General features: G+C 56.0%; 1 protein-coding gene across 1 annotated transcript in view; it reads right to left on the bottom strand.

Moving 5' to 3' along the window:
* Positions 1 to 24,065, bottom strand: part of EIF3CL (eukaryotic translation initiation factor 3 subunit C like) — a gene marked incomplete at its 3' end in the record, with an annotated part of 48,463 nt that overhangs the window by 24,157 nt on the left and 241 nt on the right. Inside the window, 12 exon segments of the mRNA XM_080361486.1 lie at positions 2,443 to 2,508; positions 3,765 to 3,895; positions 14,758 to 14,851; positions 15,491 to 15,546; positions 15,948 to 16,016; positions 16,781 to 16,859; positions 18,018 to 18,161; positions 19,159 to 19,231; positions 19,449 to 19,534; positions 21,249 to 21,328; positions 22,101 to 22,151; positions 22,864 to 22,939. Coding sequence (XP_080217612.1) covers positions 2,443 to 2,508; positions 3,765 to 3,895; positions 14,758 to 14,851; positions 15,491 to 15,546; positions 15,948 to 16,016; positions 16,781 to 16,859; positions 18,018 to 18,161; positions 19,159 to 19,231; positions 19,449 to 19,534; positions 21,249 to 21,328; positions 22,101 to 22,151; positions 22,864 to 22,902 — 968 coding nt within the window. The 5' untranslated portion in view covers positions 22,903 to 22,939.

The raw sequence follows: 24,065 nt of genomic DNA, 5'->3' as shown, positions 1-24,065 counted from the left end.
TTGGGGGAGAAAATGGGGGTGAAAATTGGGTGAAAATTGGGTAAAAATCGGGGCGAAAATTGGGGGAAAATTGGGGGAAAATCGGGCGAAATATGAGGGAGAAACTTGAGGGAAAATTGGGTGAAAATCCGGCAAAAATTGGGGGAAAATTGGGGGAAAACTGGGAGAAATATGGGGGAGAAAATGGGGCAGAAATTGGGTGGAAATTGGGTGGAAATCAGGTGAAAATTGGGTGAAAATCGGGTGAAAAAATGAATGAAAATCGAGCGAAAATTGTGTGAAAATTGGGGGAAAATCGAGTGGAAATTGGGTGAAATATGGGAGAGAAAACCGGGTGAAAATGGGCTGAAAATGGGGGGAAAATTGGGGGAAAATCGGGTGAAATATGGGGGAGAAAATGGGGTGAAAATCGGGTGAAAATTGGTGTGAAAATCAGGTGGAAATTGGGTGAAATACGGGGGAGAAAATGGGGTGAAAATGGGGTGAAAATGGGGTGAAAATTGAGGGAAAATTGGGAGAGAAAAATGGGGTGAAAATGGGGTGAAAATGGGGTGAAAATGGGGTGAAAATGGGGTGAAATATGGGGAGAAAAGGGGGTGAAAGTTGGGTGGAAATTGGGTGAAACATGGGGGAGAAAACGGGGTGAAAATGGGGTGAAATATGGGGAGAAAATGGGGGGAAAATTGGGGGAAAATCGGGGGAAATATGAGGGAGAAAATTGGGTGGAAATTGGGTGAAAATCGGGTGGAAATCGGGTGGAAATCGGGTGGAAATCGGGTGGAAAATCGGGTGGAAAATCGGGGGAAATATGGGGGAGAAAATGGGGGTGAAAATTGGGTGGAAATTGGGTGAAATATGGGGGTGAAAATGGCGTGAAAATCAGGTGACAATTGGGTGAAAATGGGGTGAAATACGGGGGAGAAATATGGGGGTGAAAATGGGGTGAAAATGGGGTGAAAATTTGGTGAAAATTGGGGGAAAATCGGGGGAAATCGATTTGGGGAAATATAGAGGAGAAAATGGGGTGAAAATGGGTGGAAATTGGGGGAAAATTGGGGGAAAATTGGGGGAAAATTGGGGGAAAATTGGGGGAAAATTGGGGGAGAAATTTGGGTGAAAATTGGGTGAAAATTGGGTGAAAATTGGGAGAAAAATCAGTGAAAATGGGGTGAAAATGGGGTGAAATATGGGGGAGAAAACTGTGGAAATTGGGTGGAAATTGGGCGGAATATGGGGGAGAAAACGGGGTGAAAATGAGGAGAAATATGGGGAGAAAATTGGGCTGAAATTGGGTGAAAATCGGGTGAAATATGGGGTGAAAATTGGGTGGAAATCGGGTGAAAATTGGGTGAAAATTGGGGGAAAATCAGGTTAAATATGAGGGAGAAAATGGGGTGAAAACGGGGTGAAAATAGGGCAAAAATCGGGCAAAAATGGGGTGAAAATGGGGCAAAAATTGCGCGGAAATTGGGCAAAATATGGGGGAGAAATTGGGTGAAAATTGGGCAAAAATTGGGGGAGAAAATGGGGTGAAAATCGGGCGAAAATCAGGTGAAAATGGGACGAAAATTGGGTGAAAAACGGGTGAAAATGGGGGAGAAAACGGGGTGAAAATCGAGCGAAAACGGGGGAAAATTGGGTGAAAAATGGGGCAGAAAATGGGGTGAAATTCGGGGCCTAAGATGGTGGAAATGGGGCAGGGGATCTATGGGGCAGCTATGGGGCCGAATCCAACCTACTTATGGGGCAAATATGGGGGGTTTAAGGGGCCAGATGTGGGGCGGGATATGGGGGACGTGTAGGGCTGCTATGGGGCAGCTATGGGGCGGTCCATGAGGATCTATGGGGCAGCTATGGGGCCGCTATGGGGCACAATACAAGCTACTTATGGGACAAACATGGGTGGATTTAGGGGGCAAGATGTGGGGGCGGGATATGGGGAGTGTGTGGGGCAGCTATGGGGCAGCTATGGGGCGGTCCATGAGGATCTATGGGGCAGCTATGGGGGCTGCTATGGGGCACAATACAAGCTACTTATGGGACAAACATGGGTGGATTTAGGGGGTAAGATGTGGGGCGGGATATGGGGAGTGTGTGGGGCAGCTATGGGGCAGCTATGGGGCGGTCCATGAGGATCTATGGGGCAGCTATGGGGCCGCTATGGGGCACAACATGAGCTACTTATTGGGTAAACATGGGTGGGTTTAAGGGGCCAGATATGGGGCAGAATATGGGGGACGTGTGGGGCCGCTATGGGGCAGTTATGGGGCAGCTATGGGGCAGCTATGGGGCAGCTATGGGGCCGAATCCAACCTACTTATGGGGCAAATATGGGGGGTTTAAGGGGCCAGATGTGGGGCGGGATATGGGGGACGTGTGGGGCAGCTATGGGGCGGTCCATAGGGATCTATGGGGCGCTATGGGGCAGCCCCACGGCCTCACCGCTTGTCGCGGGCGCTGCGCACGACGCGCTTCGTGTCTTCCTCATCCTCGCTGAGCAACAGGGGCCTGTGGGGCAGAGCAGCTGTGGGGCAGCCCCACGGATCCCGCCCCATAGATCCCGCCCCATAGATCCCAGCCCATAGATCCTCACCCCTAGATCTCAACCCTATAGAGCGTGACCCATAGGTCCCACACAGCCCCATAGATCCCACTCCATAAATCCCAGCCCCATAGATCATTCCCTATGGGTCCCAGCCCCATAGATCCCGCCCCATAGATCCCACCCCATAGATCCCACCCCACAGATCCCAGCCCTATAGACTCCACTCACCCCATAGATCCCAACCCCATAGATCCCACCCCATAGATCTCAGCCCTATAGCTCCTGACCCATAGAACCCACCCAGCCCCATAGATCCCACCCCATAGATCCCACCCAGCCTCATAGATCATTCCCTATGGGTCCCAGCCCCATAGATCCCACCCAGCCCCACAGATCTCACCCCATAGATCCCACCCCCCCCCACAAATCCCACCCCATAGATCCCAGCCCCATAGATCATTCCCTATGGGTCCCAGCCCCACATATCCCACCCCATAGATCCCACTCAGCCCCATAGATCCCACCCCATAGATCCTACCCCATAGATCCTGCTCTATAGATCCCACCCCATAGATCCCACTCCATAGATCATTCCCTATGGGTCCCAGCCCCACATATCCCACCCCATAGATCCCACTCAGCCCCATAGATCCCACCCCATAGATCCTACCCCATAGATCCCGCCCTATAGATCCCATCCCATAGATCATTCCCTATGGGTCCCAGCCCCACAGATCCCGCCCCATAGATCCTACCCCATAAATCCCGCCCCATAGATCCTGCCCCACAGACCCTGCCCCATAGATCCCACCCCATAGATATCAGTGCTATATATCCTGACCCACAGAATCCCCCAGCCCCACATACCCCACCCCATAGATCATTCCCTATGGGTCCCAGCCCCATAGATCCCACCGAGCCCCATAGATCCCACCCCATAGATCCTACCCCATAGAGCCCGCCCCCCCCCCATAGATCCCAGCCCCATAGATCATTCCCTATGGGTCCCAGCCCCACAGATCCAGCCCCACAGATCCCGTCCCATAGATCCTGCCCCATAGATCATTCCCTATGGTTCCCAGCCCATAGATCCAGCCCCATAGAACCCACCCAGCCCCATAGCTCCCACCCCATACATCCCAGCCCCATAGATCATTCCCTATGGGTCCCAGCCCCACAGATCCCGCCCCATAGCTCCCGCCCCATAGGCCCCGCCTACTTTCCGTAGGCCCCGCCCGCGGGTTTGGGGGCGGGTTCGTCCCCCGACGCCGACGATTCTGATTCGCTGTCCGAGCCCGTGGTGAAGAAACGAGACATGGCGGGAAAAGGGGCGGGGCCGGGGGGTGGGGCCTGGGGGGGCAAAAGGGGCGGAGTCAGTGGGGGCGGAGCCAATGGGGTGGGAGAGGAAAGGGGGTGGAGCCAATGGGGAGGGTGGAGTCAATGGTGGGGTGGAGCCAATGGGGGTGGAGCCAATGGGGGGTGGAGCCAATGGGGGGTGGAGCCAATGGGGGGTGGAGCCAATGGGGGGTGGAGCCAATGGGGCAATGAAGGGGGGCGGAGCCAATGGGGGGTGGAGCCAATGGGGTCAAGGCAGGAAAGGGGGTGGAGTCAATGGGGGTGGAGCCAATGGGGCAATGGAGGGGGGCGGAGCCAATGGGGGCAGTGGAGCCAATGGGGGGAGGAGCCAATGGGGGGAGGAGCCAATGGGGGGAGGAGCCAATGGGGGGTGGAGCCAATGGGGCAATGGAGGGGGGCGGAGCCAATGGGGGCAGTGGAGCCAATGGGGGCAGTGGAGCCAATGGGGGGGAGGAGTCAATGGGGTGGGAGATGAAAGGGGGTGGAGCCAATGGGGGGGGAGCCAATGGGGAGGAGGAGCCAATGGGGGGGAGGAGTCAATGGGGTGGGAGATGAAAGGGGGTGGAGCCAATGGGGGGTGGAGCCAAGGGGGGGGAACCAATGGGGGGTGGAGCCAATGGGGCAATGGAGGGGGGCGGAGCCAATGGGGGCAGTGGAGTCAATGGGGGGGAGGAGCCAATGGGGGGATGAGCCAATGGGGGGAGGAGCCAATGGGGGGTGGAGCCAATGGGGGGTGGAGCCAATGGGGAGTGGAGCCAATGGGGGGTGGAGCCAATGGGGGGTGGAGCCAATGGGGGGTGGAGCCAATGGGGGGTGGAGCCAATGGGGGGTGGAGCCAATGGGAGGTGGAGCCAATGGGGGGGAGGAGCCAATGGGGGGGAGGAGTCAATGGGGTGGGAGATGAAAGGGGGTGGAGCCAATGGGGGGTGGAGCCAATGGGGGGTGGAGCCAATGGGGGCGGAGACAATGGGGGCGGAGACAATGGGGGTGGAGCCAATTGGGGGGAGGAGCCAATGGGGTGGGAGATGAAAGCGGGTGGAGCCAAAGGGAGCGGAGTCAATGGGGGTAGAGAGGAAAGGGGGTGGAGCCAATGGAGGGAGGAGCTAATGAGGTCAAGAGGAAAGGGGGCGGAGCCAACAGGGTCAAGGCAGGAAAGGGGGTGGAGCCAATGGGGGGAGAGGAAAGGGGGTGGAAACAAAGGGGGGTGGAGCCAATGGGGGAGGAGCCAATGAAGGGGGCGGAGCCAATGGGGTCAAGGTAGGAAAGGGGGTGGAGCCAATGGGGGTGGAGCCAATGGGGCAATGGAGGGGGGCGGAGCCAATGGGGGCAGTGGAGCCAATGGGGGCAGTGGAGCCAATGGGGGCGGTGGAGCCAATGGGGGGTGGAGCCAATGGGGGGTGGAGCCAATGGGGGGTGGAGCCAATGGGGGGTGGAGCCAATGGGGCAATGGAGGGGGGCGGAGCCAATGGGGGCAGTGGAGCCTATGGGGGGTGGAGCCAATGGGGGGTGGACCCAATGGGGGAGGAGCCAATGGGGGAGGAGGAGCCAATGGGGGAGGAGCCAACAGGGTCAAGGCAGGAAAGGGGGTGGAACCAATGGGGGGGGAGAAGAAAGGGGGTGGAGATAAAAGGGGGCGGAGCCAATGGAGGAGGAGCCAATGGAGGGGGAGAAAAAAGGGGGTGGAAATAAGAAGAGGGTGGGGCCAATGGGGGGAGGAGCCAATGGGGTGGGAGATAAAAGGGGGTGGAGCCAATGGGGGAGGTGGAGCCAATGGGGTCAAGGCAGGAAAGGGGGCGGAGCCAATGGGGGGGAGGAGCCAATGGGGGGGAGGAGCCAATGGGGGGGAGGAGAGGAAAGGGGGTGGAGCCAACGGGGGGCGGAGCCAATGGGGGGAGGAGCCAATGGAGGGGAGAGGAAAGGGGGTGGAGACAAAAGGGGCGGAGCCAATGAGGTCAAGGTAGGAAAGGGGGTGGAGCCAATGGGGGGGAGAGAAAAGGGGGCGGAGCTAATGGGGGGAGGAGCCAATGGGGGGAGGAGCGAAAAGGGGGTGGAGATAACGGGGTGGGGCCAATGGTAGGGGTGGAGCCAATGGGGGGCAGAGCCAATGGGGGTGAAGCCAATGGGGGGGCGGAGCCAATGGGGTCAAGGCAGGAAAGGGGGTGGAGCCAATGGGGGCAGAGCCAATGGGGGGGAAAGGGGTGGAGACAAAAGGGGGCGGAGCCAATGGGGAGGAGGAGGAGCCAATAGGGGGGAGGAGCCAATGGGGGAGGAGGAGCCAATGGGGGAGGAGGAGCCAATGGGGGGGGAGGAGCCAATGGGGGGGGAGGAGCCAATGGGGGGGGAGGAGCCAATGGGGGGGAGGAGCCAATGGGGGGGGAGGAGCCAATGGGGGGGAGGAGCCAATTGGGGGGGAGGAGCCAATTGGGGGGGAGGAGCCAATGGGGGGAGGAGCCAATAGGGGGGAGGAGCCAATGGGGGCAGAGAGGAAAGGGGGTGGAGACAAAAGGGGGCGGAGCCAATGGGGGGTGGAGCCAATGGGGGTAAATAGGAAAGGGGGTGGAGACAAAAGGGGCGGAGCCAATGGGGGTGGAGCCAATGGGGTGGGGGCGGGAACAATGGGGTCAAGGCAGGAAAGGGGGTGGAGCCAATGGGGGGGAAGAACCAATCGGGGGAGGAGCCAATGGGGGCGGAGAGGAAAGGGGGTGGAGACAAAAGTGGGTGGGGCCAATTGAGGGAGTGGAGCCAATAGGGGGAGGAGGAGCCAAGGGGGGAGGAGCCAATGGGGTGGGAGATGAAAGGGGGCAGAGCCAATGGGGTGGGAGATGAAACCGGGTGGAGATAAAAGGGGCGGAGCCAATGGAAGGGGTGGAGCCAATGGGGGCGGAGAGAAAAGGTGGTGGAGACAAAAGGGGTGGAGCCAATGGGGGCAGAGCCAATGGGGGGGAGGAGGAGCCAATGGGGGGGAGGAGGAGCCAATGGGGGGGAGGAGGAGCCAATGGGGGGGAGGAGGAGCCAATGGGGGGAGGAGGAGCCAATGGGGGGGAGGAGCCAATGGGGGAGGAGCCAATTGGGGGGAGGAGCCAATGGGGGGAGGAGCCAATGGGGGCAGAGAGGAAAGGGGGTGGAGACAAAAGGGGGCGGAGCCAATGAGGGGTGGAGCCAATGAGGGTAAATAGGAAAGGGGGTGGAGACAAAAGGGGTGGAGCCAATGGGGTGGGGGCGGGAACAATGGGGTCAAGGCAGGAAAAGGGGTGGAGCCAATGGGGGGGTGGAGCCAATCGGGGGAGGAGCCAATGGGGTGGGAGATGAAAGGGGGTGGAGACAAAAGGGGGTGGGGCCAATGGAGGGGGTGGAGCCAATAGGGGGAGGAGGAGCCAAGGGGGGAGGAGCCAATGGGGGGTGGAATCAATGGGGGGTGGAGCCAATGGGGTGGGAGAGGAAAGGGGGTGGAGCCAATGGAGGGGGCAGAGCCAATGGGGTGGGAGAGGAAAGGGGGTGGAGACAAGGGAGGCGGAGCCAAGGGAGGGGGCAAAGGAGGGGAGGAGCCAATGGGGGCGGAGACAATGAAGGGGGCGGAGCCAATGGGGTCAAGGTAGGAAAGGGGGTGGAGACAAAGGGGTGGAGCCAATGGGGTCAAGGCAGGAAAGTGGGTGGAGCCAATGGGGGGAGGAGCCAATGGGGGAGGAGCCAATGGGGGAGGAGCCAATGGGGGAGGAGCCAATGGGGGAGGAGCCAATGGGGGGGAGGGGGGTAAAGGGGGGAGGAGCCAAAACCCCCCAAATTCACCCCCCAAAATCCCCCAAATTTGACCCAAAAAACCCTCAAATCTTGACCCAAAAGCCCCAAAATTTGACCCAAAAAACCCTCAAATTTTGAGCCAAAAACCCCAAATTCGACCCAAAAAATCCCACAAATTTTAGACCGAAAAAACCTTAAATTTGACCCAAAAAAACCCCTCAAATTTTCACCCAAAACCCCCAAATTTTAGACTCAAAAAAACCTCAAATTTCAGACCCAAATCCCATCAAATTTGACCCAAGAAGCCACAAATTTGACCCCAAAAAATCACACAAATTTCAGACTCCAAAACCCCCAAATTTGACCCAAAAAACCATCAAATTTAGACTCAAAAAACCCTCAAATTTCAGACCCAAAAAACCCATCAAATTTTGACCCCAAACTCCCCAAATTCGACCCAAAAAATCGCACAAATTTTAGACCCAAAAACCCCCAAATTTGACCCCAAAAAACCCTCAAATTTTGAGCCAAAAACCCCAAATTCGACCCAAAAAATCGCACAAATTTTAGACTCAAAACCCCCAAATTCGACCCAAAAAACCCTCAAATTTTGACCCAAAAACCCCCAATTTTGACCCAAAAAAGCCCCAAATTTAGACTCAAAAAAACCTCAAATTTCAGACCCAAAAAACCTCCAATTTTACCCAAAAAACCCTCAAATTTTGACCCAAAAAACCCCAAATTTGAACCCAAAAAAATCACACAAATTTCAGACCCAAAAACCTCCAAATTTGACCCAAAAAACCCTCAAATTTTGACCCAAAAACCCCAAATTTGAACCCAAAAAAACCCCTCAAATTTTGAACCAAAAACCCCCAAATTTGACCCAAAAAACCCCAAATTCGACCCAAAAAATCACACAAATTTCAGATCCAAAAACCCCAAAATTTGCCCCAAAAAACCCTCAAATTTTGACCCCAAAACTCCAATTTTAGACTCAAAAAAACCTCAAATTTTAGACCCAAAAAAGCCCAAATTTGCCCCAAAAAACCCTCAAATTTCAGACCCAAAAAACCTCAAATTTGCCCCAAAAAACCCTCAAATTTTGACCCAAAACCGCCCGAATTGACCCCAAAAATCCCCATTTAACCAAAAACATCCATTTTAGCCCCAAAAAACGCCAATTGTCCCAAAAATCCCCATTTTCACCCCAAAAAACGCGCGCGCAACAAAAACCTCCAATTCCACCCCCAAAAAAGCCCCAAAATCGCCGTTTTTCGCCCCAAACCGCCCAATTTGCCCCAAACCGCCCAATTTTCACCCAAAAAGCGGCGAATTTGCCCCAAAAGCGCCGAATTCACACCCAAAATCATCATTTTTAACCCCAAAAGCACCGAAATGACCCAAAAAGCCGCAATTTTACCCCAAAAAAAAACCGCAAACACTCACACGCGGGTTGAGAGGAGCCGGGAGGCGGAAGTGACGTCACTTCCGGCGCGACACTGGGTGGCCCCGCCCCTTTCGGCGCGCCCGCGGGGGTTGGCGGGAAAATGAGTCCGGAAATTGGCGGGAAAAGCGGAAATCGAGGAATTAAAGCGAATAAATCGATTAAATCGAATAAAAATCAATTAAAAGTGTCAATTAATCGACTTTAATTGAATTAATAAATATAATTAAAGGGGTTGATGCTCCAAACAACCAATTTTAGCCCCAAAAATCCCCAAATTCAGCCCAAAATGGGACGAATTTGAGGCCTGAACGCCAAGTCCAGGCCTAAAGGCCCAAGTTGAGGCCTAAAAGGCCCAAATTTAGGCACCAAAAAGCGACAAATTTGAGGCAAAAAGCCCCAATTTGAGTCCTCAAAACACACAATTCCACCCCAAAATGGTTTTACCAAAAAACTGATAAATTCAGCCAAAAACCCCCAATTTTAACCCAAAAAGTCACAAATTTGAGGCCTAAAACCCCAATTTGAGGCCTAATGGTAAAATTGACGCCTAAAAGGCCCAAATTTAGGCCCCAAATCACGACAAATTTGAGGCAAAAAGCCCAAATTTGAGTCCCTAAAACACCCAATTTCACCCCAAAAATGTTTCACCTCAAAACCACCATTTTCAGCCCCAAAAAACCCCAATTTTAACCCAAAAAGTGACTGATTCGAGGCTTAAAGGCCCAAGTTGAGGCCTAAAAGCTCCAATTTGAGGCCTAAAAGGCCCAAATTTAGGCCCCCAAAAGCGACAAATTTGACGCAAAAAGCCCCAATTTGAGTCCCAAAACCACCCGATTTCACCCCAAAAAAGTTTTACCTCAAAACCACCATTTTCAGCCAAAAAAAAACCCCAATTTTAACCCAAAAAGCAACAAGTTTGAGGCCTAAAACCCCAATTTGAGGCCTAATGGTAAAATTGAGGCCTAAAAGGCCTGAATTTAAGCCCCAAAACGCGACGAATTTGAGGCAAAAAGCCCCAATTTGAGTTCCCAAAACACCTGATTTTACCCCAAAAAAGTTTCACCTCAAAATTACCAATTTCAGCCCCAAAAAACCCCAATTTCAACCCAAAAAGCAACGAACTTGAGGCCTAAAAGGCCCAACTTAAGGCCTAAAAGGACCAATTTGCCGTTAGGCCTCAAATTGGGGTTTTAGGCCTCAAACTTGTTACTTTTTGGGTTGAAATTGGGGGTTTTGGGGCTCAAATTCTCAGTTTTGAGGTGAAACCTTTTTGGGGTGAAATCGGGTGTTTTGGGGACTCAAATTGGGGCTTTTTGCCTCAAATTTGTCACGTTTTGGGGCCTAAATTTGGCCCTTTTAGGCCTCAAATTGGACCTTTTAGGCCTCAAATTGATCCTTTTAGGCCTCAAGCTTGTTGCTTTTTGGGTCAAAATTGGGGGTTTTGGGGCTCAAATTCTCAGTTTTGAGGTGAAACCTTTTTGGGGTGAAATTGGGCGTTTTGGAGACCCAGATTTACCTCAATTTTGTCACTTTTTAGGCCCCAAATCAGCCCTTTTTAGGCCTGAAATTGGACCTTTTAGGCCTGAAATTGGACCTTTTAGGCCTCAACTCGGCCCTTTAGGCCTCAAATTGATCCTTTTAGGCCTCAAACTTCTTGCTTTTTGGGTTAAAATTGGGGTTTTTTGGGCTCAAATTCTCAGTTTTGAGGTGAAAACTTTTTGGGGTGAAATTGGGTGTTTTTGAGACCCAAATTTACCTCAAATTTGTCACTTTTTAGGCCCCAAATCTGCCCCTTTTAGGCCTCAAATTGATCCTATTAGGCCTTAAGTTGGACCTTTAGCCCTCAAATTCGTCACTTTTTGGGTTAAAATTGGGGTTTTTGGGTTGAAATTGGAGATTTTTGAGGTGAAACATTTTTGGGGTGAAATTGGGTGTTTTGGAGACTCAAATTTACCTCAAATTTACCACTTTTTAGGCCCCAAATCGGCCCCTTTTAGGCCTCAAATCTGGGCCTTTTGCCGCCATTTTACCCCCATTTTGGCCTCAAATTTCGCCCCGTTTTCGCTGTTTTTTGCCCCAAACCGTCGCCGTGGGTCCCGCCCCACACTTATGGGTCAATGTGTGGGGCAGAGCAGGCGGTGGGTGGCCATGGCGGCCGCCCCGGCCAGCGCGATGCCCATGGCCGCCGTCAGCGCCGCCGCCGCCACCGCCAGGGCCCGCGAGGCCGGATCCACCTGCAACGTGACAGGATCTATGGGGCGGACCCATAGATCTGTGGGGCAGGGGGTTGGGGGGGGGGGGTTGGGGGGTTTTGGGGCGGAAATTGGGGGTTTTGGGGCAGAAATTGGGGGGTTTGGGGGCGGAATTTGGGGCTGGTTGGGGCAGTTTAGGCCGCAATTTCTGCCCCATAGATCCCCAGTTTCTGCCCCATTTTCTGCCCCACAGATCCCCATTTTAAGGCCCAAATTCTGCCCCATAGATCTCCATTTTCTGCCCCATTTTCTGCCCCACATTTCACCCCATTTTCTGCCCCATATATCCCCATTTTAAGGCCCAAATTCTGCCCTATAGATCCCCATTTTCTGCCCCACATTTCACCCCATTTTCTGCCCCATTGATCCCCATTTTATTCCCCAAATTCTGCCCCATAGATCCCCAATTTCTGCCCCATTGATCCCCCTTTTCTGCCCCATAAATCCCCAAATTCTGCCCCACATTTCTGCCCCACATTTCACCCCATTTTCTGCCCCATTGAGCCCCATTTTCTGCCCCAATTCCTGCCCCATAGATCCCCAATTCCTGCCCCATTTTCGGCCCCAAATTTCCCGCCATTTTCTGACCCCCCCCCGCCCCATTGCCCTTATATGGAACCTCCCATTGCCCATATATGGACCTTCCACAGGCCCCGCCCCCTTTACCCCCCATTGCCCATATATGGACGCACCCCGGCCCCGCCCCCTTTACCCCCCCATTGCCCATATATGGACCTTCCCCAGGCCCCGCCCCCTATACCCCCCCATTGCCCATATATGGACCTTCCCCAGGCCCCGCCCCCTTTACCCCCCCATTGCCCATATATGGACCCGCCTCAGGCCCCGCCCCCTTTACCTCCCCATTGCCCATATATGGACCCACCCCAGGCCCCGCCCCTTCCCCCCCACTGCCCATATATGGACCTGTCCCAAGGCCCCGCCCACCAGCACAAACCCCGCCCCCTTTTCCCCCCTTATTGCCCATATATGGAACCTCCATTGCCCTTATATGGAACCCTCATTGCCCATATATGGACCCACCCCAGGCCACGCCCCCTGTACCCCCCCATTGCCCATATATGGACCCAGCCCTTGGCCACGCCCCTTCCCCCTTTGCCACGCCCCCCCCGCTCTTCCCGCCCCTTTAACCCCCCCCCATTGCCCATATATGGAACCCCCATTGCCCTTATATGGAACCCCGATTGCCCTTATATGGACCCACCCCAGGCCCCGCCCCCTTTACCCCCCTTGTCCATATATGGACCTGCCACGGCCCCGCCCCCTTCCCCCCCTTGGCCACGCCCCCCGCTCTTCCCGCCCCTTTACCCCCCCCCATTGCCCATATATGGACTCACCCCTTGGCCACGCCCCTTCCCCCCCTTGGCCACGCCCCCTGCCCCATGCCCATATATGGCGTTGGCCCCGCCCACCTGCTCGGCCACATTGAGGTAGCAGTTCCCATAGGCCACGCCCCCCAGCAGCCCCTCCCAGCCAATCAGGGCGAAGGCCACGCCCAGGCTGGGCAGCAGCGGCGGCTTCAGGACGGCGGCCAATAGGAGAGCGGCGTTCAGCGCCTGGGGGCGGGGCCAAGGAAAGCAGCCGGTTTAGCCCCATGGATTCTATGGGGCAGCCCCATTGACCCCATAGATCTATGGGGCAGCCCCATAGACCCCATAGACCCCATTGACCTCATTGACCCCCAGCCCCATAGATCTATGGGGCATCCCCATTGACCCCATAGAACCCATTGACCCCCAGCCCCATGTATTCTATGGGGCAGCCCCATTGACCCCATAGGACCCATAGAACCCATTGACACTCAGCCCCATGGATTCTATGGGGCAGCCCCATTGACCCCATAGAACCCACTGACCCCCACCCCATGGATTCTATGGGGCAGCCCCATTGACCCCATATATCTATGGGGCAGCCCCATTGACCTCATATACCCTATTGACCCCATTGACTCCCAGCCCCATGGATTCCATGGGGCAGCCCCATAGACCCCATAGACCCCAGTGACCCCCAGCCCCATGGATTCTATGGGGCAGCCCCATTGACCCCATTACCCCCCAGTCCCATAGATCTATGGGGCAGCCCCATTGACCCCATAGAACCCATTGACCCCATTGACCCCCAGCCCCATAGATTCTATGGGGCAGCCCCATTGAACCCATAGAACCGATTGACACCCCACCTCATGCATTCTATGGGGCAGCTCCATAGACCCCATAGAACCCATTGACACCCACCCCATGGATTCTATGGGGCAGCCCCATTGACCCCATAGATCTATGGGGCAGCCCCATTGACCCCATAGAACCCATTGACCCCCAACCCCATGGATTCTATGGGGCAGCCCCATTGACCCCATGGAACCCATTGACACCCAGCCCCATGGATTCTATGGGGCAGCCCCATTGAGCCCATAGAACCCATTGACCCCCAGCCCCATAGATCTATGGGGCATCCCCATAGACCCCATAGAACCCATTGACCCCCCACCCCATATATTCTATGGGGCAGGCCCTTAGTTTCTATAGGGCAGCCCCATTACTCCCAGCCCCATTGACCACATTCACCCCATAGATCTATGGGGCATCCTCATTGACCCCATTGACTCCATAGATCTATGGGGTAGCCACATTGACCCCATTACCCCCCAGCCCCACAGATTCTATGGGGCAGCCCCATTAACCCCATTGACTCCCTATATCTATAGGGCAGCCCCATTGGCCCCCAGCCCCATTGACCCCATTGACTCCATACATTCTATGGGACATCCCCATTGACCCCATTGTCCCGCAGCCCCATAGATCTATGGGGCAGCCTCATTGACCCCATTGACTCCAAAGATTCTATGGGGCAGCCCCATTGACCCCGCTGCCCCCCAGCCCCATAGACCCCATGAGGCAGCCCCATTGGCCCCGTTGCCCCCCAGCCCCATAGATCCGTGGGGTAGCACCGTTGATCCTATTGACTCCATACATTCTATGGGGCAGCCCCATTGACCCCATTAACTCAATAGATTCTATGGGGCAGCCTCATTGATCTCATTTCCCCCGAACCCCATAGATCTATGGGGCAGCCCCATTGACCATGTTGCCCCCCAGCCCCATAGATCTATGGGGCAACCCCATTGACCCCATTGACTCCCTAGACCTATAGGGCAGCCCCATTGGCCCCCAGCCCCATTGACCCCATTGACTCCATACATTCTATGGGACATCCCCATTGACCCCATTGTCCAGCAGCCCCATAGATCTATGGGGCAACCCCATTGACCCCATTGACTCCAAAGATTCTATGGGGCAGACCCATTGACTCCGCTGCCCCCCAGCCCCATAGACCCCATGGGGCAGCCCCATTGGCCCCGTTGCCCCCCAGCCCCATAGATCTATGGGGCAGCCCCACACCTGCAGCACCGGGAGGGCCCAGAGGCGCCGCAGCCGCATCCAGCGCAGGGACGAGCGGGACACGAAGACGCCGATTTGGTACAAGAGCTGGAACCTGGGGGGCAGCCCCATAGATTGACCCACAAGTGACTCATATGGACCCATAGAGACCCATAGGGACCCATAGATTGACCCACAGAGACCATAGAGACCATAGAGAGCCATAGAGAGCCATAGAGACACATAGAGACCATAGAGACCATAGAGACCTATAGAGACCATAGAGACCCATAGAGACCCATAGAGACCCATAGAGACCACAGAGACCCACAGAGACCCACAGAGACCATAGAGACCTATAGAGACCATAGAGACCCATGGAGACCCATAGAGACCCATAGAGACCATAGAGACCCATAGAGACCACAGAGACCCACAGAGACCCACAGAGACCCATAGAGACCATAGAGACCTATAGAGACCATAGAGACCCATAGGGACCCATAGAGACCATAGAGACCCATAGAGACCCATAGAGACCCATAGGGACCCATAGAGACCATAGAGACCCATAGGGACCCATAGGGACCCATAAAGACCCATAGAGACCATAGAGACCCATAGTGACCCATAGGGACCCATAGGGACCCATAGAGACCATAGAGACCCATAGAGCCCCATAGAGCCCCATACAGACCCATAGAGACCCATAGGGACCCATAGGGAGTCGCTATGGGGCAGCTGTGGGTCTCACCATCTGTACTGGTCGTTGTGGGTCAGGGAGGACGACGGGAACTCCAGTAGGTCCAGCTGGGGGAACATGTGGGGCAGGACCCATAAGTGTGGGGCTGGACCCATAGATCCTGCCCCATAGAGACACAAACCCCCCAGCCCCATAGATCCCACCCCATAGACTCCCCAGCCCCATAGATCCCAACCCATAGACCCATAGACTCTCCAGCCCCATAGACCCATAGAGCCCCACCCCCATAGATCCCACTCCATAGACCCATAGACTCCCCAGCCCTATAGATCCCACCCCATAGACCCCCAGCCCCATAGATCCCGCCCCATAGACCCCCAGCCCCATAGATCCCACCCCATAGACCCATAGACCTCCCAGCCCCATAGATCCCACCCCATAGACCCCCAGCCCTATAGATTCCGCTCCATAGACCCTGCCCCATAGATCCCGCCCCATAGATCCGTACCAGCCCCTGATTGGTCCAGTACTCCAGGAAATAGACGAGACCCAGCGGAGCCGCCGTCAACAGGGAAACCTGAGGGACCCAGGCGTCTGGGACCCATAGGGACCCATAGGCATCCATAGAGACCCATAGAGACCCATAGAGACCATAGAGACCATAGAGACCCATGGAGACCCATGGAGACCCATAGAGACCCACAGAGACCCATAGAGATCCATAGAGACCCATAGGGACCCATAGAGATCATAGAGACCCATACAGACCCATAGAGACCCATAGAGACCCATAGAGACCCATAGGGACCCATAGAGACCATAGAGACCCATAGAGACCATAGAGACCATAGAGACCCATAGAGACCATAGAGACCCATAGAGATCCATAGAGACCCATAGAGACCCATAGAGACCCATAGGGACCCATAAAGACCATAGAAACCCATAGGGACCCATAGGGACCCATAGAGACCATAGAGACCCATAGAGACCCATAGAGACCATAGAGACCATAGAGACCCATAGAGACCCATAGGGACCATAGAGACCCATAGAGATTCATAGAGACCCATAGAGACCCACAGGGACCCATAAAGACCATAGAGACCCATAGGGACCCATAGAGACCCATAGAGACCCATAGGGACCCATAGAGACCATAGAGACCCACAGAAACCATAGAGACTATAGAGACCCATAGAGACCCATAGGGACCATAGAGACCCATAGAGACCCATAGAGACCATAGAGACCCACAGAGACCATAGAGACCCATAGGGACCCATAGGGACCCATAGAGACCCCCCATAGGGACCCAGGCGTCCGTGCCCCATAGCTCACCTTGACCACGCCCCATCGCTGACCCACGGCGGGAGGGGGGAGGGGCGGCCCGGGGGGGGGTGGCAGCAGCAGGAAGTAACTGGGGAGGGAGGGGTCAGACCCACAGCCCCTCCCCCATTGACCCATTGACCCACTGACCCCATTGACCCCATTGACTCATTGACCCATTGACCCCATTGACCCCATTGACCCCATTGACCCCATTGACCCATTGACCCCATTGGCCCATTGACACATTGACCTATTGACCCCATTGACCCATTGACCCCATTGACCTCATTGATCCATTGACTCCATTGACCCCATTGACCCCATTGACCCCATTGACCCATTGACCCCATTGACCCCATTGACCTCATTGATCCATTGACTCCATTGACCCCATTGATCCCCATTGACCCCCATTGACCCATTGACCCCATTGACTCCATTGACCCCATTCGCCCCATTGACCCCATTGACCCCATTGACCCATTGGCCCCATAGACCCATTGACCCCATTGACCCATTGACCCCTTGACCCCATTGACCCATTGGCCCCATAGACCCATTGACCCCATTGACCCATTGACCCATTGATCCACTGACCCATTGGCCTCATTGACCCCATTGACCCCCACTGACCCCATTGACCCCATTGACCCATTGACCCATTGGCCCCATTGACCCCTTGACCCCATTGACCCCATTGACCTCATTGGCCCCATTGACCCCCATTGACCCATTGACCCCATTGATCCCATTGGCCCCATTGACCCCATTGACCCATTGACCCATTGATCCACTGACCCATTGGCCCCATTGACCCCCACTGACCCCATTGACCCCATTGACCCATTGACCCCATTGACCCATTGGCCCCATTGACTCCATTGACCCATTGACCTCCATTGACCCCATTGACCCCCATTGGCCTCATTGACCCCGTCGACCCCATTGACCCCATTGACCCCATTGACCCCATTGACCCATTGACCCCATTGACCTATTGACTCACTGACCCATTGGCCCCATTGACCCATTGACCCCATTGACCCCATTGACCCATTGACCCCATTGACCTATTGACTCACTGACCCATTGGCCCCATTGACCCATTGACCCCATTGACCCATTGACCCCATTGACCCATTGACCCACTGACCCCATTGACCCCATTGACCTATTGACCCCATTGACCCATTGGCCCCATTGACCCCATTGACCCCATTGACCCCATTGACCCCATAGCCCCTACCTGGCCCCACTGATGGGGGGCAGGGCGAGGGCGGGCAGGAGGGCGTGGCTATGGGGCAGCCCCGCCCCCCGCAGCGCCCCATAGAGCAGCGCCCCACACACGCCGGCCAGACCGGTACCCGAGGACCAGGCCGAGAGACCCAATCTGTGGGGCAGACTCACGCATTAACCCATAGAGACACACAGTGACCCATAGAGACCACAGAGACCCATAGAAACCATAGAGACCATAGAGACCCATAGAGACCCATAGGGACCCATAGAAACCATAGAGACCCATAGGAACCCATAGAGACTATAGAGACCCATAGAGACCCATAGAGACCCATAGGGACCCATAGGGACCATAAAGACCCATAGAGACCATAGAGACCATAGAGACCCATAGGGACCCATAGAGACCATAGAGACCCATAGAGACCCATAGAGACCCATAGGGACCACAGAGAGCCATAGAGACCCATAGAGACTATAGAGACCCATAGAGACCCATAGAGACCTATAGGGATCACAGAGACCCATAGAGACCCATAGAGACTCATAGAGACCACAGAGACCCATAGAGACCATAGAGACCCATAGAGACCATAGAGACCCATAGAGACCATAGAGACCCATAGAGACCCATAGAGACCCACAGAGACCATAGAGACCATAGAGACCCATAGGGACCCATAGAGACCATAGAGACCCATAGAGACCATAGAGACCATAGAGACACATAGGGACCCATAGAGACCATAGAGACCCATAGAGACCCATAGGGACCCATAGGGACCACAGAGACCCATAGAGACCCATAGAGACCATACAGACTATAGAGACCCATAGAGACCCATAGGGATCACAGAGACCCATAGAGACCCATAGAGACCATAGAGACCATAGAGACCCATAGAGACCCATAGAGACCCATAGAGACCCATAGAGACCCATAGGGACCCATAGAGACCATAGGGACCCATAGAGACCCATAGAGACCATAGAAACCATAGAGACCCATAGAGACCCATAGAGACCCATAGGGACCCATAGAGACCATAGAGACCCATAGAGACCCATAGAGACCCATAGAGACCATACAGACTCATAGAGACCCATAGAGACTATAGTGCCCCATAGCGCCCCATAGCGCCCCCTACCTGCTGTATTCGGCCGCCAGCGCCAGCAGCGTCACCTCCCCCAGGCCTGAGGCCACACTGGCCAGAGCGACACCTGGGACCCACAGATCTATGGGGCAGCCCCATAGACACCCCCCACAACCACCCCCAGGGACCCAGAAATCTATGGGGCAGCCCCAGAGATCTTTGGGGCAGCCCCATAGAAACCCAATAGGACCCCATAGAACCCCCCCAAGCCCCACAGATCCTCCCCCCATTCGCCCACTTATGGGTCAGCCCCACACGTGTGGGGCGGCCCCGCCCCCACTCACCCCCCAGGCTCTCGGCCAATCGGTGTCCAGAGGCCACAAGGGTCACGGAGCCCCAGGAACACAGACAGGAAGTGACGACACGAGGCCTGCGGAGGGACCCAGGAGTTCGGGAGGGACCCAGGAGTTCGGGAGGGACCGTAGAGACCCATAGACACCCATAGAGACCCATAGGGACCCACAGAGACCCATAGTGACCCATAGAGACCCATAGAGACCATAGAGACCCATAGAGACCCACAGACACCCGTAGAGACCCATAGAGACCATAGAGACCCATAGAGACCCAATTAGGGGACCCAGGCGTCCGAGGGACCCAGGAGTTTGGGAGGGACCATAGAGACCCATAGAGACCCATAGAGACCATAGAGACCCATAGAGACCATAGAGACCCATAGGGACCCATAGAGACCCATAGAGACCATAGAGAGCCATAGGGACCCATAGGGACCCATAGAGACCCATAGAGACCCATAGAGACCATAGACACCCATAGGGACCCATAGGGACCCATAGAGACCCATAGAGACCATAGAGACCCATAGGGACCCATAGAGACCCATAGGGACCCATAGAGACCATAGAGACCCATAGGGACCCATAGAGACCCATAGAGACCCATAGAGACCATAGACACCCATAGAGACCCATAGAGACCCATAGAGACCCATAGACACCCATAGGGACCCATAGGGACCCATAGAGACCCATAGAGACCATAGAGACCCATAGAGACCCATAGGGACCCATAGAGACCCATAGAGACCATAGAGAGCCATAGGGACCCATAGGGACCCATAGAGACCCATAGAGACCCATAGAGACCATAGACACCCATAGGGACCCATAGGGACCCATAGAGACCCATAGAGACCCATAGAGACCATAGAGACCCATAGAGACCCATAGAGACCCATAGAGACCCATAGAGACCATAGACACCCATAGGGACCCATAGGGACCCATAGAGACCCATAGAGACCCATAGAGACCATAGACACCCATACGGACCCATAGGGACCCATAGAGACCATAGAGACCCATAGAGACCATAGAGACCCATAGGGACCCATAGAGACCCATAGAGACCCATAGAGACCATAGAGAGCCATAGACACCCATAGGGACCCATAGAGACCCATAGGGACCCATAGGGACCCATAGAGACCCATAGGGACCCATAGAGACCCATAGAGATCATAGAGACCCATAGGGACCCATAGAGACCCATAGAGACCCATAGAGACCATAGAGACCCATAGGGACCCATAGGGACCCATAGAGACCCATAGAGACCATAGACACCCATAGGGACCCATAGAGACCCATAGAGACCCATAGAGACCATAGACACCCATAGAGACCCATAGAGACCCATAGAGACCATAGAGACCCATAGGGACCCATAGGGACCCATAGGGACCCATAGAGACCCATAGAGACCCATAGAGACCATAGAGACCCATAGGGACCCATAGAGACCCATAGAGACCATAGAGACCCATAGGGACCCATAGAGACCCATAGAGACCCATAGAGACCCATAGACACCCATAGGGACCCATAGAGACCCATAGAGACCCATAGAGACCATAGAGACCCATAGAGACCATAGAGACCCATAGAGACCCATAGAGACCCATAGAGACCCACAGAGACCCACAGAGACCATAGAGACCCATAGAGACCCATAGGGACCCATAGAGACCCATAGAGACCCATAGAGACCCATAGAGCCCCATGGGGACCCATAGGGACCCATAGGGACCCAGGCGTCCGAGGGACCCCGGCGTCCGGGCTCACCCGTAGGGCAGCAGGTGCAGCCCCAGCGGCGCCGTCACTTTGATGAGCAGCGTGGGGAGGATGTCGGCCAATAGCACGGCCTGGCGGGGACACGCCCCCTTTAAACCCCGCCCCCTTTAAACCCCGCCCCCTTTAACCCCCGCCCCCTTTAACCCCCGCCCCCTGAGACCACGCCCCCTTTAAACCCCGCCCCCTTTTAATCCCACTCCCTGAGACTCCCCCTTCTTTAAACCCCACAACCTGAGACCCCGCCCCCTTTAAACCCCGCCCCCTTTTACCCCCACCCCCTGAGACCACGCCCCCTTTAAACCCCGCCCCCTTTTAATCCCACTCCCTGAGACCCCCCCTTCTTTAAACCCCACAACCTGAGACCCCGCCCCCTTTAAACCCCGCCCCTGAGACCACGCCCCCTTTAAGCCCCGCCCCCTTTAAGCCCCGCCCCATGAGACCCAACTCCTAAAACCCTGCCCACTTTAAACCCCGCCCCCTTTAAATCCCACCCCGAGACCCCACCCCGTTTAAACCCCGCCCACTTTAAACCCCACCCCCTTTAAGCTCCGCCCCCGAGACTCAACTCATATAAACCCCGCCCCCTTTAAGTCCCACCCCTGAGACCCCGCCCCCTTTAAACTCCACCCCCGAGACCCCTCCCCCTTTAAGCCCCGCCCCCGATCCCCCGCCCCTTTAAGCCCCGCCTCCTTTAAGGCCGCCCCTGAGACCCCGCCCCCTTTCAATCCCTTTAGACCACACCCCCTTCAATCCCCATTCACTTTCAGCCCCTTTTGCTTGTAGCCCCGTCCCCTTTAAGCCCCGCCCCCCCTTGGCCCCGCCTCCTTTAAGCCCCGCCCTCACCCCCGTGGACTCTTTGTTACAATCCCGGGTGGAGCTGTTTCCCGCCAAAACCTGCAGGAGGAGGAGCTTATGGGGACCCAGGCGTCCGGGAGGGACCCAGGAGTTCGGGAGGGACCCAGGAGTACGGGAGGGGACCCACATAGGGGACCCAGGCGTTCGGGAGGGACCCAGGAGTTCAGGGAGGGACCCAGGAGTTCGGGAGGGACCCAGGCGTCCGGGAGGGACCCAGGAGTTTGGGAGGGACCCAGGCGTCCGGGAGGGGACTCAGGAGTTCGGGGGCGACCCAGGAGTTCTGAGGGACCCAGGCGTCCGGGGGGGACCCATGAGTTCGGGAGGGACCTACATAGGGGACCCAGGAGTTCGGGAGGGACCCAGGCGTCCGGGAGGGACCCAGGCGTCTGGGAGGGACCAGGAGTCCGGGGGGGACCCAGGAGTTCGGGAGGGACCCACATAGGGGACCCAGGAGTTCTGAGGGACCCAGGAGTTCCGGAGGGACCCAGGAGTTTGGGAGGGGACCCACATAGAAGATCCAGGAGTTCGGGGAGGGACCCAGGCGTCCGAGAGGGACCCAGGTGTTTGGGAGGGACCCAGGAGTTCTGAGGGACCCAGGAGTTCAGGAGGGACCCAGGAGTTCAGGAGGGACCCAGGCGTTCGGGAGGGACCCAGGAGTTTGGGAGGGACCCAGGAGTTCAGGAGGGACCCAGGCGTTCGGGAGGGACCCAGGCGTCCGGGAGGGACCCAGGCGTCCGGGAGGTGCCCGCACCGGCGCCCCCTGCAGGATGTCCCGCGCCGCGCTCAGCATCAATACATATGGGAGGTTGTTGGCCAATCCCAGCAGCCTGGGGGCGGGGCCAGAGAGAAAGGGGGCGGGGCTTAGTGCTGAAGGGGGCGGGGCTAGGGAGGAAAGGGGCGGGGTTTAGGGGAAGGGGGCGGGGTTTAGGAGTTTAAGGGGGCGGGGTTTGGGAGGTAAAGGGGGTGGGGTTTAGGGCTTAAAGGGGCAGAGTCTGGGATTGAAAGGGGGCGGGGTTTAGGTGTTAAATGGGGGGAGTTTGGGGCTTAAAGGAGATAAAGGGGCGGGGTTAAGGGGCGGAGCTTAGGGCTTAAAGGGGCGGGGTCTTGGAATGAAAGAGGCGGAGCTTATGGGTTAAAGGGGTTGCATTGAGGAATAAAAGGGGTGGAGTTTAGGGGTAAAGGGGGCGGAGTTTAGAGGTAAAGGGGGCTGAGCTTAGGGGTTTAAGGGCAGGGCTTGGGGATGAAAGGGGCGGGGTTTAGGGATGAAAGGGGCGGGGTTTAGGGGTTAAAGGGGCGGGGTTTAGGGGTTAAAGGGGCAGGGCTGGTTAAGGGGAAAGGGGGTGGAGCCAAGTGGGTAAGGGGGTGGAGTTCAGGGCTTAAAGGGGCGGGGTTTGGGGCAAAGGGGGTGGGGTTTGGGCAAAGGGGGTGGGGTTAAGGTAAAGGGGGTGGGGTTAAGGTAAAGGGGCGGCATTAAGGTAAAGGGGCGGGGTTAAGGTAAAGGGGCGGGGTTAACATAAAGGAGGCGGGGATTATGTTATGGGGGCGGGGTTAAGGTTAAGGGGGCGGGGTTTGTGCAAAGGGGGAGGGGTTTGTATGCAGGAGTGTGGTCTGAGTAAAGGGGGCGGGGCTTGGGCAAAGGGGGCGGGGCTTGGGCAAGGGGTGAGAGGATGGGACGGGGCTTTGGTAAAGGGGCGGGGCTTGGGCAAGGAGTGGGTTAAGGGGGCGGGGCTTGGGTAAAGGGGCGTGGCTTGGGCAAGGGGTAGGTTAAGGGGCGGGGTTTGTGTAAAGGGGCAGGGCTTGGGTAAAGGGGTGGGGCTTAGGCAAGAGGTGGGTTAAGGGGGCGGGGCTTGGGTAAGGGGGAGGGGCTTGGACAAGGGGTGGGTTAAGGGGCGGGGCTTGGGTAAAGGGGGCGGGGCTTGGGCAATGGGGTGGGTTAAGGGGCGGGGCTTGGGT

The sequence above is a fragment of the Nesoenas mayeri genome (genome assembly GCF_963082525.1).
Source record: "Nesoenas mayeri genome assembly, chromosome: 32".
NCBI lineage: Eukaryota > Metazoa > Chordata > Aves > Columbiformes > Columbidae > Nesoenas > Nesoenas mayeri.
This window is presented reverse-complemented; position numbering and strand designations above follow the sequence as displayed.